Source organism: Glossina fuscipes, unplaced genomic scaffold (assembly GCF_014805625.2).
Source record: "Glossina fuscipes isolate IAEA_lab_2018 unplaced genomic scaffold, Yale_Gfus_2 1, whole genome shotgun sequence".
NCBI classification, from domain to species: domain Eukaryota; kingdom Metazoa; phylum Arthropoda; class Insecta; order Diptera; family Glossinidae; genus Glossina; species Glossina fuscipes.
The window spans coordinates 7,468,965-7,488,638 of record NW_023998415.1 but is presented as its reverse complement, the minus strand read 5'-3'; the positions used below and the strand labels follow the sequence as shown (position 1 = coordinate 7,488,638).

At 32.0% G+C, this 19,674-nt stretch overlaps 1 protein-coding gene and 1 long non-coding RNA gene across 10 annotated transcripts in view; both read right to left on the bottom strand.

The window, feature by feature from the left end:
• The window catches only part of LOC119631605 (rab11 family-interacting protein 3), an 89,895-nt gene that overhangs the window by 17,933 nt on the left and 52,288 nt on the right, over positions 1-19,674 (bottom strand). Inside the window, exon 1 of one of the 8 annotated variants that reach the window (XM_038023980.1) lies at positions 43-727. The exons of 6 other annotated variants lie outside the window; for them this stretch is intronic. In XM_038023980.1, coding sequence (XP_037879908.1) covers positions 43-467 — 425 coding nt within the window. In that variant the 5' untranslated portion in view covers positions 468-727. Of the gene's footprint in view, positions 1-42; positions 728-19,674 lie in introns of those variants that run through there. One more of the 8 variants, XM_038023979.1, reaches the window with a different exon arrangement.
• On the bottom strand, positions 928-15,110 carry LOC119631606. Of its 2 annotated transcripts, none has more exons than XR_005246698.1 (2): positions 13,802-15,110; positions 928-1,049 (listed from the first exon to the last, which is right to left on the bottom strand). It is a non-coding gene; the product is annotated as an uncharacterized LOC119631606 (long non-coding RNA). The 2 variants fall into 2 exon arrangements; XR_005246697.1 differs by lacking the exon at positions 13,802-15,110 and adding an exon at positions 10,039-10,167.

Genomic DNA, 19,674 nt, shown 5'->3' with positions numbered 1-19,674 from the left:
TTGTTGTTATTAATAATGTTATTACACTCGGTTGTTTCCGCTGATGATAATCTATTATCGATGAATATTAAAGAGTTTGGCCCAGAATTTGATGGCACAATATCTTCAAAATCGTTCGGATTTAAACTTAAAAATGTCTCTTGATCTATTAATATCGGTTGTTTAGATATAAAATCGTTACCACTATTATCATAACCGCAACCCAGTGTATAGGCGCTTGTTATTGTTGACGAAGAATTGTCAGTTTGAAAATTTAAATTTAAATCTTCTAAACTTTCTGTTGATTGTTTGTGACTAGATGTTCTATCACCACCGAATTTTAGACAATTATTTAACGAAGATTTTTGCTGAATGTTCTGATTCGTTGTCGATATAACAGTCGTTGGACCCACAAACTCAAATTGTCCAGCCCACATATCATAGGCCAAATCAATGCTATCCGGTTGACTGGCAGGTTGACTACTCATGATTTCTTTATATTAAAAAACAAAAAAAAAAAAAAAAAAAAATAATAATAATAACAGCGGCAGTAATAGCTTAGTGCATGTCAATAAAACACTGCATGAGATGTGTTTTTTTTTTCGTTTTTTAAAGACTTTTATAAAATATTTAAGGCACTAATTTTTATTATATCTTTAAAGATAGTGGAAGACACGACTTTGAAGAACTCTTTGTTTTTTTTCTTTTTCTTTTTTAAATATATCTCTTTGCTATTATTTTACATGATTTTTGAGGAAAAGTTGTTTCTATGAGAAAAGATTATATGTTACATGGTTTATTTGACTTTGATTATATATCCTGTCGCAATTTAGTTATTACTAGTACTGGATATGCTATCACTTTGGCAAAAGTCGATTTAGTTTCATTCATTTCGTTTTCATTAATTTTCTTCAACTTTCTTTGTGTTTTCTTCTTTTTTTTTTTTTTTTTTTTTGAAATTCTTCAAGAGTTTACTCTTATTATAGATACTTCAACTTGAGCAAATTCTTGTCAGTTTTTGTTTTATAAATTTATGCTCGAGAAAGTACGTATTCTTGCTGATCTTAAACCTAAAAGTTGATTTAAAGGTACAAGACAAAGACAATTAAAACTTGGTTCTAAAAAATCAACTCCGTAGATGTGGGCTCGATTCGTCGGTGCGGGGACACCTAACAACGCCGAATAAGCAAAAATTATTACATATTCAATCGGTCCACAATAGTCTACAAAGTCATCGAATATTTGCTTAAGATTGTAATTCTTGTTAGCATCGATGCCGCATAATTAGCAAAATAAGGCTGTTAATGGGACGGGTATCCACAATCGTGGTTTAATTTTTTACACATATATACATTACAATTTTTAAGATATCTATTTATCTAAACCAGGGAATGTGTGTACATGTACATGTAGGCATGTAGGCATGATCCAGGCACCACGACGAATTATATAGCTAGAGAAAAGGGGAAAGAGCACTTTAATCAGTGCCAGGACTCTAGAATGCCTTTCAGCACATTCAACTTAACCTCTTCACGGACGAATTTTTGCTCTATTTTCTTTTTCATTCCTACTATGCCAATCAGCTGTACACCCAAGACATCGTTGTTTATCTAAGGGGTTTGCTCACGAAAAAATGGAAAAGAGCTTTCTAAAGCGTATATAAGTTATTGATTGCAACAAAAGCTTGCTGTTCCACAGTGTGTTGGGCATTACATCCAACATCTATTCATTCCCAAGCTGGCACATCAAAGCCACTAAACAATGAACGATAAAAATGCATAATGAAAATAGTTTTCAGTAACGCGGTCTTCTCACTTCGAATAGAAACGATTCAATGCTAGACTCTACTTGTTATTCCGTAGCACATCAATTTGTAACCGTAAAAATTAGACATTAAACCGCAAGATTACTTTTGTTATAGACCATCAAGTCACATCGCTGCATTTAAAACATTGCAATAAAACATATGTCACTGCGAATTGTTTCACTTGCTTAACTAATAGTTCTATTACACTTAGGCGACACTAGGTACATTGTGATAGGTAGTGAAGAAGTCCGTATCGAAGTTCAAGTCTGAATGCGATAGAATGTACTTTGGTCGTAATTATAGCGAGTGCTTAGTCCGTGAACGCATAACATTTTCTGTTCGGGCGTACATCCACTAAGCTCTGGCCACTTCCCCATCTCAAGTCTCTTTCTTCACTTCTTTCCGAACGTCATCGTATTACACGTATATGGGGTCATCGCTTGGGTGATTAGTGTGATTGATCATTCAAAAAAAAAAAAAAGCAATTGCCCTTTTGCTTTTCTATTTTCTTTTATTTTTGATATTTTTATTTATTATTTTCTTGGAATTATTCATGGATAGTATGCGCGAAAAATAGGGAAAATTTTTAATTACCAAGCAATTGCTTACACTATCTATTAAAACAATACATTATCTGAAAACTGTTTATTTATTCGACAGAACGAGACATGGCATAAACAAATCGATGCTGGCTTTCATTAAACGATGCATTCCGAATGAAAAGGAATAATTTTGGCGAAACAAGTACTCATTTTTTCATATGTATGATGCAATCGTTTTCATTACTTCCTGCCCAAAAAAAAAAAAAAAAACACTTCACCAAGCTTCAATGATCTGAGAACGTATCCGACGCCAGTCCAAGACATATATTTCTTACAGCAGGCGTCTCGAAACGTACCTCTCCAGTAGAAAATCTTTGAAGGATCTACCTCGCGCCTAAAATCCGTACAAAGTATAAATCGGTACGATTGCAATGGAGTAGATAGATGGTTTCTAATTCTAGTTTTTTATTTTACCTAATCTGGAATTATAAACTGGAAGACAGTTTTTTATTACAATCGTTAAGCAAAGTCTGCTAAATAAAAAAAAAAAAATGCATTCAACTTTGCTAACGGCCTCCTTGTATAACCTCAAGAGTAATAATTTAATTTTAACACATTTCCTGCCCACTTAGTTAGTATTCGTTGCAAAAAAGAAAACCACAAACTTGTTACAAATTGCTTTTCAACAATTTTAATCTTCTTGTGGTCATTATATTTAATTATGCCTTCAAGTGTGGGTGATACGTGCAACTAATTCTGTTAACTGACAGAAACATAAGTTTTATTATTAAAAATTGGAAAAAATGAATGAAATTTATATTGACATCGTCTTGACAAGTCTTAAGGCCCGTCATCACTTCTTTACTATTGGTGGAAGGGTTAATTGACCGATCGGGTCAACTCTAATTATTGTGCGTATTAATCTGTAGAGCAAAATTCTACTGTACTTTGAAGTTGTTATGATTACGAAATTTGAAGATTGATTTTTTTTTTTTTAATTTTTTTAAATTTTTTTTTAATTATTGCGAACATTTTTGCAGACGAGTGGATTTAATTTTCAAACTTCACTGCCTATATATGAAAAGGAATGAGTGATGAACGGTTGGACGGACGAACGTAGATAATTCGCGTTGCGAATATTTTACTTTTTTTATCTTCACGTTACAAACAGAATAAAAGAATTAGCATACTCTTCTCGATTGGCGAAAGATATGTGAAAATAGAAAAAAAAAAAAAGGAAAAAGAAAAAGAAACGAACAAATTTCTGCTTGGTTGCCTTGAAGTTAAACCCACAAGAGTTTTAACAGAAGGCAGCACGTGACGAATAACCAAACAAGTCAGACTGCGGCTACATTTCACACGAACTACCCATAACATGTTGAATGTTGAATTGTGTATGGACATCATCATCTTCATAACAAACTATATTATAAAGCAAGAATATGTAATAGGGCGGAAGCTAAGACAGAAAAGCAAAAGTAAATAACAATTTATGGAAATTTCTGCAGCTATGAAGGAAAACAACAAAAAATTTGGATAAATTCCAGAAATCATTTAAATGCATTTATGGACAGAAGAAAAAAAAACTTGCAAAGCTGTTCAAGTATTAAGCGCTGATCTCTGTCAATTCAATAGGTTTTCAAATGCATTTATAGCACATATCAGGCATATGTGTATGATTAGTGTGATTTTTTTTTCTTTTGTTTTTTTCATTTTTTTTTTTTTCTGTTTGAAATTTTACCGCCACTAACGTGTTTTGAAAAAACATTAACATTCAATTTTCATTTTAAATGCGTTTATTTTTAAACTCACTTGTGTATGTGTGTGTGTGTGTGTGTGTGTCTGGCTTCATAATGGCAACGCAATAATGCACAAAAGACTGAAGAAATGGTGTGTTAGTGTCGCCATCGTTGCCAGTAATGACACCCAAATATATATATATATATATATATATTCATATGTATATATAGATACGTACATATATATATATATATATATGTGCTGAAAATGATGTAAGTGAAAGTTTTAGAGAAGGTAAACGTTGTTAATGCACTTATCACTTGCACATATTTGCTGACTATTTCGCATACACATTGACACACGCACATACAAAACACGTACTGCCTTAAACAAATGTTTTTAATAAGCCTTGCATTGCAATAATAGATAGATAGTATTTAATAACTGGCATGTGAAAATGTTAAAGAAATGTCAAAAGAAAACAAAAAAAAAAAAAAAACGGCAACGAATAAAAATCATTTCACCCTATTGACCGGCGATCATCACAAAAATCACATTCATTAGAAATTTCAATGACAAATAGAACAGGCATACATACATACATACATATATACGCGTATACATACGTCAATGCAGACAGACACATGCGGCTCGTGAACACATAATCGTTGCATCAAAATAAATTTTCTTTTGAAAAAATGTTCATCCATTTTTCAAGGGAAATTACATAAACGTCCGCATATAAATGCATGCATGATTATGAATCAGTCAGCAGTAACATCAGTCTAACATCATCATCATCATGCTATAAAAATTTTTATGATTTTTCAAAATAAAAAAAAAAATGAAAAAATTATTATAATATATATATAGGAGAAGCAAGATCTGTGCTGACGAGTAATATGTGTGCCATAAAGATGTTATTTTTATGAGATATGAAAAAAAAAAAAAAAAAAATAGAAGGAAAATTGAAAGAACAGAGAGAGATGCAGAGCAAATACTTGTTTATTTTAATTAATTTCAATTTTGTTGTACGTGCAAGCGCTTGTTTATCTATTGTGAGGACAGCAAAAAGATGATTCACTTAAAGGAACTTAATTGATTGGAGGGAAGTGTCATCAGTTTCAATATAACATAACATATGCAAAACCACTTCAGACTTAAAATATCTCCTTATATTTACTACGGCCAATGGTCAATATCTCATATAATTGATATAAAATTTGAGAAAACTTTATAATTAATATAAAATGCAGAGAATCTCTCAGCATAATTGAGTTCTTCAGTTAAGAGGTTTTCCTTTTTGATTTCAACAGTAGCTCAGTTTTGTCGTCCCACAGAACACAGACCTAGGTATATATGCTTATGTATGTAATTCAAGATCAATATCTTTATAAGTCGGAATATATATCGTCTCATATAAAGTGTTTGCAAGATTGTAAAAATAATGAAATAATCAAGAAAGTATTTTTATGAAAATCAAATGCTCAGATGCGTCCACAATAGACCGTAAGCAAACTCTACGAATTTATAACAGAACAATATTTATGATCTGGTGTTGAAAGCTATCTGGATATAGTGACGTTCTTTTCCGTTTTCAGATTTTTGCATTAGATTCGCTTCGTCAAGATTCTTTTCTTTACCCCATCATTCACATTTCATCGCTAAGTGTTTGTTACCTTGCAGAAGGGATTCACAGAAACGAATTCGATCGAGTAAGTAATTTATATCGGACGTTGTAAAACATAAATGTGGCAACTCTTTCAAATACTTCAGGATAGTTTTTAGAACTAAACTAATGACTAAACTATTGTTTGACTATTTTGACATTTCGTGATACATTTCACCCATGGTGTTCAGTAAAGTTTCAGTGCATCATCTATCGTAAAATGTGCCACCATTTTGTATGAAATCTCATTGAAAATCAACATCACTCAAAAACACATAAAGGTGCATAAGGATGATATACACAATCAAGATATATCAATACTCATACAATTGTCGAAGCTAAGAACAATCTATAACCAGAAATTGTTGTAGTTGTTGTAAAAGTGAAATGAAAAATGAATACTCTTTGATAAGCCGACGTTCCTGCATCGTACACTTAGGCGGGCTTTAAAAGAACAACAACTACGTTCAGAATAAAATATAGGAAAGAGTTGTAAACATGGACACTCTCAGCGATCACAAGCGACAAAGTTCGCTCGGCCTAAAAACTTCGAACTCCTCTAATGTGCTATACATGCATGAATAGATTCGCCTATAAATTGATTCAATGAAGATAACAAGCTTCATTAGCTTATGTGGCTGAACTTTTGGACCAGCTATGCTTATTCTTTATTTATATTTCTTTTATATTTTTAACGCGAACACACAATTTAATCCATCTATACAAAGGTGTGTTGAAATAAAATCTTAGCGTAACAAGAATTTGAATTATTTGCAAAGTCCCCGACAGAAAGAGAAAGGAGATAGCGATCCAATGATTGTTCAAAAAACAAATAATAATAATTTCAGTTTTCAGCTTTAGTGATGGTTCAAAAATCGTCGAGAAGGGAATTCATTAAATTGGCAACAATGTCTATGAGTCTAGGCTTTATGCCGGAAAAGCCATCGCTCTCTGTGAAAGTGTTTATGACACTGCTGTTGCTTGCTGAAGCTGAAGTGTTTTTTACAGTCTACCAAAAGTTTTTAAAAAAGGCATTATAGGAGGATTAACGCCAAGTTCTAAGTGAAGAAAGAAACAAAATAAGCGGAGCGTGCAACAAATGCAAACAACTGAACGAATAAAAATGTAAACGTTTAGACCTTATGCTTGGAATTCTATTTCTAGCCAAAATCAATTACTTGTTACCGCAAAACTTACATTAAAAAGTTTTTTTTTTTTTTTTTTTTAACAGATAAATGGCGGGAAAACCATAATTTAATGCTTGGTTGATTATAAAAGTGGAAAAGAAAGAAAAAAAGAATACCACTTTTACATATATATATATATATATATATAAAGCTTGCAATAAGATTTTGATTTGTGAAGAAACAAAAGAGAAAAAAATAAAACGAAAGAAACGAAATCTTGTTGCGTTAAAGCGCAGGAAACCATTTCAATAAGACGTGGGGATCGCTGAAACAAAATCGTCTTGCATTTTGACCAAAGGAACAAAAAAAATAAAAAAAAATGAAATGCTTCTCGAATAAACCGAATAGTCAAGCAATTACGGTCAGTTATATAGCATAAAATTGAACCATAGTCGATAGTCGATCGTGAAAGACGCTAATTACTTTTGTATATAAGAAACTAAGCCCTGCTGAACCATCCAATCACATCTAATCTAATCTTCCCTAGTAAGCCAAACAGCGCTTTATCCTTGAAACAATAATTCGTTAGAACCAAATTTTGTTTTTTTTTTTTTTCTTGTTTGTTAATAATTTCTTTACATATTTATCTAACAATTATATAAGAAATTTTCGAACGTTTTAGTGATTGTAATAAGACAATACAATGAACAATTTTGAAAATCTTTTGAAAACTTGCAATTTAACATAAACCCTTCGGAGCGATTAATACATTTGGTACGAGTTTGGCTTTAGATGAAGAATCACTCTGTACACAGAAACAGACTGTAGTTGGCCTTAGCAATCGCTGAAAAATGAATGCGAGTATAAACGAAAGTCATTGGTAAGATTCATGCTTCCGAATATTATCTCAATTCGAATAAGGCTGTCGGAGAATATTTCTACATGTTACGCATCGGACGAACAACTTAATACGCCTTCCGGCCATGCGTATAAGAAAATGTTAACAAATCTATGAGTGGTTTGACCAGAAAGACCCTAAAACAAATGCTAGCCGAAGTGTTTCTCTAGAGTGATGATGGGAAAGATACAATAGCGAGAGGGAGAGAGAGAGAGAGAGAGAGAGAGAGAGAGAGAGAGAACGTATTAAAGAATTTTGTTATATGGAGAAAAAAGGTTTAGCTTTTTAATTATCTTAGAACGTTTTTTTTTTTTAAAGAACGTAATCGACGTGTGGCAAGTTCCCATATCAATTACCCGATTCTTACATCTTTGAAAATAATTTCAGAGTAGGGATAGTCCAATGGTTTGGGATACATTTATTTGATGACGTTTCCAAGGCTCGTTTACATATATGACTTGCTAACTTGCTACCCACGAATTCTTATAGGTAGTCTGTGCAAAAGTTATCAGCAAAAAGCACTGACGAGGTTGAAGTTCAATGAAAAAAAAAAAACCTGAATTGTATTTAGAATAATGGTAGGAAATAAAATGATAAGAACATTACGGCAATGTTTTACAAAATATGTCATATAAAACCATGAAAATGGTTCGGTTTCTTAAGTTTATTTAGCGCAGACAGCTTTTTTCAACTAATTACGTTTTGCACTTAATAACTCATTTTATATAAATAGATGACAACGGGTTTTCTTCTTTTTTTTTTTTTTATTTTTTTTCTTGCGCTGAAATATATTAAATTTCTTATAATTCGAGTTCATAATTAAAACTATTGTTTCTTTGTACCGTTACACCGTTATTTTTCTACGCTTTCCATAACATTTGAAATCTTGAGGACGGACAATGCGATATAGTTATCTGTGTTTTGCGCTTTATTACCACTTTAATTATAACCTGAGTGCAACATGATATTTAATTTTTAGCTTCTTTTTTTTTTTGTGTTTTTTTTTTCTTCCTTAAATTTGTTTTCATCTAATTTGAATACAATGCAAGCATTAAGCAGATCAAAGGAAAAAAATGCAAACAACAACTCTTTTTTTTGTTTTTTTTTTTTTTGTAAAAAACCAAAGAGAAGAGAAAAATATAAATTTTGCAATTTATATAAAAATTTAAAATTAAAGTTTAACTTTTTCCGAAACAATAAAATTTATGCGAAAATTATTAGCATTAGTACTTCTCCTCTTTGCACTCTACTACACCATTTGTGTTGCACGATTATATTATCAGCATTTTTTTTGATATTTTAATGAAATTCGGTATAAACATATGTCATGGGCCTAAGGAGGAATGCTTTTGAAAATGGTCGGGATTGGTCCACTCTTTCGTTCACGTCCCGTATGAAGAATTATTTTGAATAATTGTCTTAAGTAAAATGGTGTAGAGCTTTTAAGAACAACTCTACTGCTTGTACATGTTTTCTAAGCTATTTATTTATATCGGACAGATATTTTATGTATATATATACACATATATATATATATATAACCATCAGGTTTGCAGCATGAATGAAAAATTATAGAACATTAGTCTTTAACGTTATTGATCCGCAACCGACTACTACTTTTACCTTTTTATATGTAAAGATGCTTTTTGTATTTATTATCTCTTTTTACCAACACACTTGAATTTCCTTTGCATATACGTACGCAATTACTCAAGCGGTATGCAATAATATATATTTTATGGAAATTGAAGTTTCGCATTCAAAGTCCATATCAAAAATCTGTACTAGTCGTGGTCAAAGAGATTCATAGACGGATTCATAGAAGATGAACACAGTTTCAGATATATGCTAACATAATCACACATAACAACATAATCTATTGTATACCGAAAGCTAAGTAGTAATCTGCATCAGACTTGATCAGCGACTGGCACTACACACAAATCGGACATCAAGTTATTTGGCAAAAGCTGAACGTCACGCCAAAAATTGAAAATGTGCCTTAAAACTGCAAAATACACCTGAAGGAAGAAAACTTATACCAATAATGCTAAAGGAAAACATTAAAGAGAATTCGTCACGAAAGAAACTATCTCGTAACATACGTAGTAAGAAGATTTATTTTCTGCTCTAAATCTTCTCTGTTCTAAGCATACTCTTGCATTTTATTTCTACTTATTCTACTTATTTTGCATTTATTTGAGTTATTCAGGTTTCAATCGCTGTCAAGTTGCAAAATTTTAGTTATGCCCGATCTAGTTTATTAATGTTTCTACCTGTAGCGGGGCGAGCGTGAACGCAAACGCTATTTGATATTTTTAATAAATTTATTCTTGAATTTTACACAACTATTCGTTATTTTATATTTTCACAATATAATTTGACATTTAGTCGATTAATTTAATTATTTTTATATAAATTTTCTCTTTTTATTTACTGTTTTTAAAAACATTTTTTTTTTTTTTTTTTGGTATTTTTTTTCAACAATATTTATATGAAATTTTCAAATATTCATTAAAGTTTTTTGAAAATGTTATCATTTCCTTTCCTTTTTAGTTTTTTCTCGCTTATCTGAATTTCCTTTATTGATTTATTTATCTATTTATTTTTATTGTTTCTTTCAAACAATAGAACGTTCAACTAGGAATTTTAAACAAATGCGAAAAAAAAGCTCAAAACCAGTCACGTTTAATCAACGAAAATGCGATCACTGAAAACTAAATTCACGGGCAACGAGCCAGCTACAATGCAATAAGAGCCCAAGTGGCAGTAGAAGAAAAAAAAAAAAAAATAAATAAATAAATAAATGAAGAAAACAAATGTACATTAAGTTTATGAAAGAAATAAATGCAAAAAAGGGAAAAAATATGAAGAAATTTTTAATCGCATACACAAAGAAAATTTATAAGCAAAGAGTGACGAGAAGATGTGAATGAAGAGAGAGAGAGAGAACGAGTGAGAAAAATGATTCCTAAGTTTTTTAATAAATATAATCAAAACGGAAGAATGTTCTATTCAAAACGAATATTTAAATATCTACAGAGATGTGCTTACCCGGACCCCTTTTCGGTGGCCGAAAACATCGACACGAAATTTAATTTAAGCCGATGAAAACACTTTTAGATGTAAATCAATAATTTCTTACATTGTACGACAATTGGCTAAAGAAAATGTTCGCAAGATATTTGAATAAAAATTTGGGGCAAGATCTCAACAACAACAATGCTCGCAGTAATGCTTTTAAATGGCTTACGATAATTCTGCTTATTCTGATTCTGCTGTCCTTTCACGAAGCGTACGTTTTTCTAGCCATATTGCATTCATATCCGAATTCTCTTTCCTTCCCCAGAAGTTAATTGGTCTGACCTTTAAGCGATCGGCCCAATCACGCATCCTCTTGCCATTAAACGCGTAGGCATATTAAAAACTTCCAGTTTACGACAAATGGATTGATGTCAACTAAAGAAATTATATAACTTTTCAAAATTGCAGACAAACTAGGGGATCAGTTCTTAACGTTACTTCTTCTCATCTTAGATCATTTTAATCGACTTGTGACGGACAACATTTTTAGTTAGCCACATATATCTCTATGAATACTTTGACTTTTTTTCGTAACTTATTATTATCCGCGACTCGAAAATTCATCGACACGTAATTCATGGTACGTACAGTTTTGGGGGTTACAAGCGGGAATGCCTGTAAAAAATCATATGAAATATTATTATGTCATCATTAAATTTATGATATAAACAAACGAAAATTCACGACAACTGTTTCTCGAGTCAGGAAAATATAAATTATGTTAAGCGTTTTTATAGTTTATATGATCTGTGTGTGTGTGTGTGTGTGTGTGTGTGTTTTTTTTTTTTTTTTAATTTAATAAGCTCAACCAAAAATTCAAGAGGTACCCTGAGCACTGGTGAGCAATGCGAGATAATTAAAAGTAATTGACGCTTATTATACACACACACACACACACACACACACACACACACACACACACAAGCACACATAAACACGCAAACATACACATGCACACGCACACACACATAGAATCCAGTTTTCATACTATAATATAGCGCACCCTAATCAAAAAGCGTACACTTAAGCATGATAGGCATAGTAGGCCGCTATGAATCGTTTAGCGTTCGACTGATTGATTTAGTACCGTATGCAAAATGCTACTCTATCAATTATGTAATAACCAAAATGTGAAAAGGGGTTTCGAAGTTTGTATACTTTGGGCATCCATATTACACGAAGACGAGAAGGACAACGCCTCAAAAATAAAAAATCAGAATAGAAATATCAGAAAATTCTAGCAAGCCGAGCAGTGAGCTTATTCCGTCGTCTTCGTTTCCTGAAATGCTTTGTACGATCGATGCTCTTGTAGAGTCTTGAATCATGGACATTAAACGTCTGGAAACCTTTGCGTTGTTGTGTTACCGTAAAATTCCCAAAAATATCATGGGCAGATCGCATACTGAATGATGCTGAAATCCTCCAAGGAATAAACTCTAAGCGTGAACTGTTAAAGTGTATTAAAAAACGAAAAACTGTATATTTTCGACACGAGGGTATGTGGAGAAAAATATCAACTTTTACACTTAATAGTGGAGGGCCGTATCGAATGGCGTAGAGGCTTGGGGAGATTATACTTACGCAGGATTGAATAGGTAATAAATGCTCGCAAAGAGTTACTTATTCATTATACTTATGCAACGATTTCTTGATTTGGTTGATTTATCCGTGCAAGGGATTTTAATGGAATACAGAAGAATTCAAGAGGAAAGAAAAATTTGATATTAAACACTTCTTGAATATTTCTTCTAAGCTACAGCCATAAAGAATCGCCCAAAGGAACAAACGAACGCACACCGTTGCTATTGGGATTAGGATTCAGTGTAAAAGTCTTTTTCCTTTAGGAAGTCTTGGAGCGCAGATGAACACTCAGTTTAAATTTGAAGAAACGATGTGACCTTGAAAACCAAGGGGCTTGTTCCTTATGCGGTTGTTAAAACAAACTCTTTGATCTCTAATCGCAGAACTTGTAGCTACCCATTCCTATGAACTCGCCCTCTACTACCACTATATAACTATCTGTATGTCCGTCTGTCTGTCTGTCTGTCTGTCTGTCTTCAAAGAGAAATTTAATGTTTGCCTTTTCTCTTTATTATTTTTGTAACGAAATTTCTTTTCGCTATCAATTCGCTTCAAGGGCAGTTTGACACTCCGAAGAGATCCAAAATGTTATAGATGCACAAAACATGTTAATTGCAGCTATAAACACGCCCACTATTTAAAGAAACGAATTTCACATAAAACATTTTATTTTTTCCCTACATCTCGTTCTAGTCCTCGTGCTCTGTTTCATTTCAACTCGATTCGCGACTTTATTAAGCAGTCTTTCCTTTATAATCAATCTTCAAGTGTTTATTTATTTATTTACATTTCCTTTACGTCGTTACGTATTATAAAATGATGTACTTTGAGGCAATTGTAAGAAGGAGTTATCTTAAGCTTAATATCTCTTATTATTATTTATTTATATTAACTTTTGTATACCCATTCAAGACATTTCAAGACTTTCGTTGGAGGTTTGCATCAACTTAAAAAACAAGTGCCACTTGAGATGCATAAAAAAAAAAAAAAAAAAAAAAAACGAAAACGAAAACAAATAAACAAAAAGTTCAAAAATTTACAGAGAAAGAAAGCTACTGCGGGCTAAAGTTAAAAGTATCTTTTCATTAATGATATCTTTTCATGACGCTAATGAACTTTACAGATATGAATTCATTTGCATTGATTTAATTTATGAAAATTTCATTCTTGCATCGACTTATTATTATTCATTTTTATTCCTTCACTTTCCTCATTTCATTTCATTTCATTTCATTATTATAATATGACATTAGTTTATATCAATATTTTAATTTTTTTTTTTATTTTTTCTTTTATTTTTATTTTTTATTATTATTATTATTAATATTAATTAATGATAGTAGTGACGAGACGATTAAGAAATTTTTATTTTACTTGTGTTCAAGTGTTGCCAGCTAAAGCAACTTCATGTCGATTAGAAAAATGACGAAAACATAAATAATTGTAATAATAAATGCGATTTATTAAATGCATTTTTCCACTAAAACACTAAACAATGGTTAAAGATCCGTTTAAGAAAAAAAAAAAAAGAAAAGAAAAACAGAAAAAAAAAAAACTGAATCACGTAATAACGTAAAAACGGAAGTTGATTCAAACACGTTAGCGAGAAACCGCAGTAAACGAAAGCTTTTCTTTACTCAATAAAATGAAAAATGAAAGAAAATCCTTTTGTCGTTTGCAAAGCGTGTTGTTGTTATCTCGTTCAAAGTTAAAAATCATCTAACGCATTAAAAAAATATTTTCGCTCAACAGGAAAATGACACACACTTGCATACATTTTTTAATAGACAATCAAATGGGGGGAAAAAAAACAAATAACAAAGAGAGAGAGATAGAAAGAGAAAAAGAGAAGAGAAAAAGAAGGTGAGAGAAAAACAAGCGAAAAAACTTTACATCGGTTTCGGTGCGCATCTCAGACACCCATCGCCTTGGCTAAATATTTATACGAAAATTATAATTTTACTTAATCGAAGGCGTGGCGTTCGCGTCGAATATTTCAATAAAAATTTGCTTTCGTAGAATTTTTGTTAAAATTTCACATCTATTGCTGCCGGCAAGTATTAACTCATTTTAAATCATTTCTCTTCTTTAACTATCACCGGCGTCTTAGCAAAAAGATCAAGCATGAGCCCTGCAAATTTAAATCATTGAACCAATTGCAGCTTCTTATATCACATTCTCTTCATGACTTTCAAATTTTAAAATGTAGATATAAACCGCGTGAAACTTTCGAGACGATGAGGAATATATATATATATATATATTCTCAGACTTCGGCTAAATCTGATCTGCCTATATGCATTCATTCAATAACTAGAAATCTATCTCAAACAATTGCAAAAATGTTTCCTTTAATAAAACTGCAAACCTAACAGATGACCGATCGAGATCTGACTAAACTACTTACTTATCGGACTCAAATAAATCGCAATCAAGCAGAAAAACCCAATTAGCCACTTATAGGAACTAGCAAATAAGAAAAAACAAACCATAATTTCCATATATTTTGACCTTAAGTGACATGCCTAGGATTCGACTAGAGGCGAATACAGTTCCCCTACTTGTTTATATTTATTCAACTTTTTCACAACTTTCTTAATACCTAGTGGCGACTTGGTGGATCTGCAAGTACTATCAACTATCAATATTAGTTCGTTGTTTGAACTTTTCAAATTTGCAATAAAATATCGTAAGGGATTTCTGTATTCAAGATTTTCTTTCTTTTTTTTTTTGTTTTTTATCCTGACCTCCAACGAATTTTTATGCCAAATTCACTGAGGCTATTTTTAGCTCGCTTGAGAAGGACTCACTGCCACTCCTACTCGCAACGCCTATTAATTGCATCTGCTTTTACGCATTAGGCAGTAACTGAAAAACTTACAACGTAATCGTACTTATAATCTAAAATTGATTCAAAATCGTCAATTGTTCGGCATTTTTACCGAAATTTCATAATTTCATAATTATCTTAAGCAGCCGTATGTACACATCTGAAATATCACATATTTCATTGTAAAGGCGAATACATAATTTTTTCCTCTTATTTGCGGCATTCATTCTTCCTAGCCATATACCACTCGTTGTGCTTCGCTAAACGAATCGTTGACACGTTCAACTTACTTTGCTTAGCTTGCTTAAATTGAACGGAACAAAGAGTACTGCGGTACTTTTCGTTAAATGTATTAAAAGAAAAAAGGGACAATTTTACTAAATTTTACATCTCTGTTTCGTTATACACATTGCCTTTGTGTGAGTGGTATATGTTTGGTGAGAATGTGTAAAAAGTTTGGTTTGGTTTAACCAAACGAAATCGACAATAAACCGGCTTTAAGTTTCATTTTAAACTTCTAAGAAAGTTGTACTTGTCTTAGCGCATATCTTTAATACTGACCACCTCGAGCCTGTACATAAAAAATTGTACAATTTACGATCCGTTACGATCCGTTTAAGAAATTATGAATGTGCGACTATATAAGCGAATCAAGCCTATAGAGTGCTCTAGGAAATATTTACGTAAAAGTTTTGCCAGCAATCGTTGGTATAAAATGTGCGTTTTTCGCAAAGTATGAATAAGTTATTGATTCATCGATCGCAAAAACTTTCTAATTCGATCTGCTGCCAGTAACTAAGAAAAGCGAAAACACGTATGCCTTTCCCTTGCGAATTTTTCGACGAGGCTCCTTTCAGCAACAGACAGAAACAGACAGTCGGTCGGGCAACAGAATCGTTTCGGGGTAAGTAGAATCCGATACGTTTAAAGAATATAATATTACGCGAATATAAGAAGGAGACAATTATAAATGTATGCGTTGAAAATAAAAAGTCGGACTTTGCAAGAGCACTTATTCAATTCGCTTCTGCAACTGTAGAAAAGGCAACGTAAAAAACGAAATGTAATATAGGACTGACTGATTGACTGAACTGAGTTGAACTGAACTGAACTGAACTGAACTCCCATCAATTGTTATTGTAAAGAAATCAACTTAAAACAATACTTCTCAGGCAGTTAGTTGTATAGATAGATATATAGATAAGAACACCAAAATAGTTTTATAGATACTATTGAATCCACAATAAAGCAGTTTACCTTAAACAACCTTGTTCAAGATACACACACACACACACACAGATGCATACACAAAAAATTATCTAAACGTCCCCTCTACGTCCGCTCTTATACACTGAAAAAGTTTTGCCTTTGCAAAATCGATATAGAAATCGTTGGTATTGATGACATAAATATTAATCCATGACTATGGTACAACGGGGAGCAACAAAGACCACGACATCAGCATTTAATTATGTCGATAAAGAAAAGCTTTGTGAAAAACAATTAAATATTAAAATGAAACAACAAAACGTTTACTGAAAATGAACTTAGTTAGCTAAGCAAAAACAAAAACAAAAAAAAAAAAAAAAGCAAAAAGAAAAAAACCAATGACAACAGCATGTATTAAGCAACCAGAAGCGATATATTTTCAGCTGTTGCTACTGCTGTTGTTGGCGTTCTTGTTGCTCTTTGCGAACAGCTGTTGTTTAAGTGGGAAAATGCCTTATGCATTATGCTCGTAATTTTTTAATATAATATAATATTTGAAAACTGGTTGTGTACTTACAGAAGGAGAAGTAAATGATCGCGTTAAAGTATTATACATTTTAAGACTTGTTTTGTAAGTACAGTGCGATAGCAGCGTAACTCATTTTTGCATACTTCAAAATTATATGAGCAATGCTGGCAAAAGCAAGAAAATACGAGTATTCCTAAATATACGAGTATTCCTAAATATAAAAATACGAGTATTCAATCAAACGAAAGAATTTATCTAATTTTTATAATGTTTTGCGCATATTGCAAGTGTGTAAGAATTTATTTTATTATCCCGGAGATCTTATGATGAGAAACAAATCCGAGTCTTAGGCTTTATATAATGAAAGATTGCTACGATGTCTAATATTTTATGAACTTAATTGAACGACAATAATAGCTTGATATAATAATGAACTGTAATTTGGATCATGTAAGACTATTTTTCGAATCCCACGCTCCAGAAGAGTTTTCATGAAAATTAAGTCTCATACGAAAACCAAATCTCAAATTCTTAGCAGTATTTATAATCTTTGGTCAGAAAATGGATTTTCCTAAAATTTTAAAGCACTTGCACTCACCATTTCAGCCCCCTCTCCCTGTAAGAACGTCCAGCGAAATTATGGCCTTTCATGCCAATACAAACATAGTCTTTAGTATTCCAATAGGAAAATCTATGAAGACTTGATTTATATGAAGTGATGTAGGGTATTCAGTGATTGCCCTTACTCGGTTGTAATGTTTTTACGTGTCATTTCCTACATTGCAGCAGAAATAAAATTTGAAGTAAAATCCTTTCATTCGCAATTTAAACTCGCTTAGGCCTTCGTTACTCACTGTCATATTCTATTGCTAGGGCTTTCCAATGATTTCAAATATGGAATTAATATTTGGCTAACGCATCTTTTCATATTATTTATTATTGATTGATTAAATCAAATTATGAGTGCTCTATATGCTGGGCCATAAAAAAAATTCTTTTGAAATTTTTGTTTAACAACTAAACCAAGCTGACGGGACGATGAAGGTGCGATTTGAGATGAATTTTGTTCTCCTAGGAGCGATCGCAAGACTGGCTTGGATAAATCGCTACCGCTATCTTACAGGACACGGCCGTTTATTTTGAAAGTGACGCAAGTCCACTTCTTGCCATTGCTAGATATTTAAAGGTTCGCATCGCAATAAACTTAAGGATAAATATTGGCGACCACTAATGGATATATTTTTTATAATTTTGTTTTATTAAATAATAAAAATTTGGTTTCCAATAACGTTCATCGTGGTGCGTAAAAAAATAAAAAAAATATAAAAAAAAAATAAAGCACTTACTTCACTTTCAAAGTAAAGAAATTGTTGTTATCGTTACCTATAGCGATAATATTTCAGTTATACTAGCCCCTCTTGAGCACAATACACACACACAAAAACATATTCAATTTTGTATAAATATTTGTTCATTGGATAAATACATTATAGCAACTGTGAGGAATATAAAAGGAATTATGGGATATAGAAGGGGTTGCCATTTCTACCGCTTCCATCTCGCGATCATTTGATAGGAATGAATGTCTTGACAATAGAAATTTTGTAAGCAATGGCTGCACAATTTTCATTCGCTTGGAAGGCAACGTTTATATTTCTTTCTTAGCCAGTGAACATACCACTCACTATAAGCCATAATGCATTTTTGGCTTGTAACATCCTGGAAGTGCTTCAAATAGCAAGATGTTACCTCATGTGATCGATTCTCTGGATGTAATAGTTTCATTCCAAACATAGAGAGAGAGAGAGAGAGAGATGTTGATCTGCAAGGAATACTACTAGCAAATCTAGCGGGAATGACAAATATTTTTGCAGATTATTTACGGCCAAGTAAGTCTCTTCAAAAATTTTCCAGCCAATTCGCAAGATAGATTTGCATCACTTTCAAAATGAACATATGTACAGTACCGTATAATAAAGGGAAGTGTTACTCTCTCCTACAACTATAAGTATTTGACAGATAAAAAGATCACTTTTTTTTCAATTTTTTTTCATTTTCAAGGTAAACGGCTTACATACGCACACGACACATTTTCCAGATATTTTTTATTTATTTTTATATCTCTTATATATATATATAACATATATATATATCCCATATTATGAGCGATTGAACACAATCAGTCTTGAATCCCAATAACTAATTACATCTTTGATAACGATTGATAGGATAGGATCAGTATCATTAAGAAAAATGTAAAGATTCTATAGCCAAAGCAAAGAATATATACAAAGAATATGTACATTTATGTGCATTGTTTAGCGTAGCTTTCTGAAAAACTAAAACTAAAAACGAAACATGTTTATTACATGTAAGTAGATGAACTAATTTCTCATGCAAAACATGTTCAAACTAATGCAAAAGCACAGTAGTCTAAATACATTTTCCAGTACATTGATTCTCAATCTGATATTAAGACGATTGAATGCGAATGCTTCAGATTACTTAATATCACAGCTCAGATAGCTGCTGCTATCCATATGCTTGCTTGCTTGCTTATGTGTGTATGTATGTATATATATATATCTATATATATACATATATGTGCGTTCTGTTATTTATATATGTTATTTACATATAATATTTTGCAGCATAAGGCGGGTGAAAAACACAAAGGCA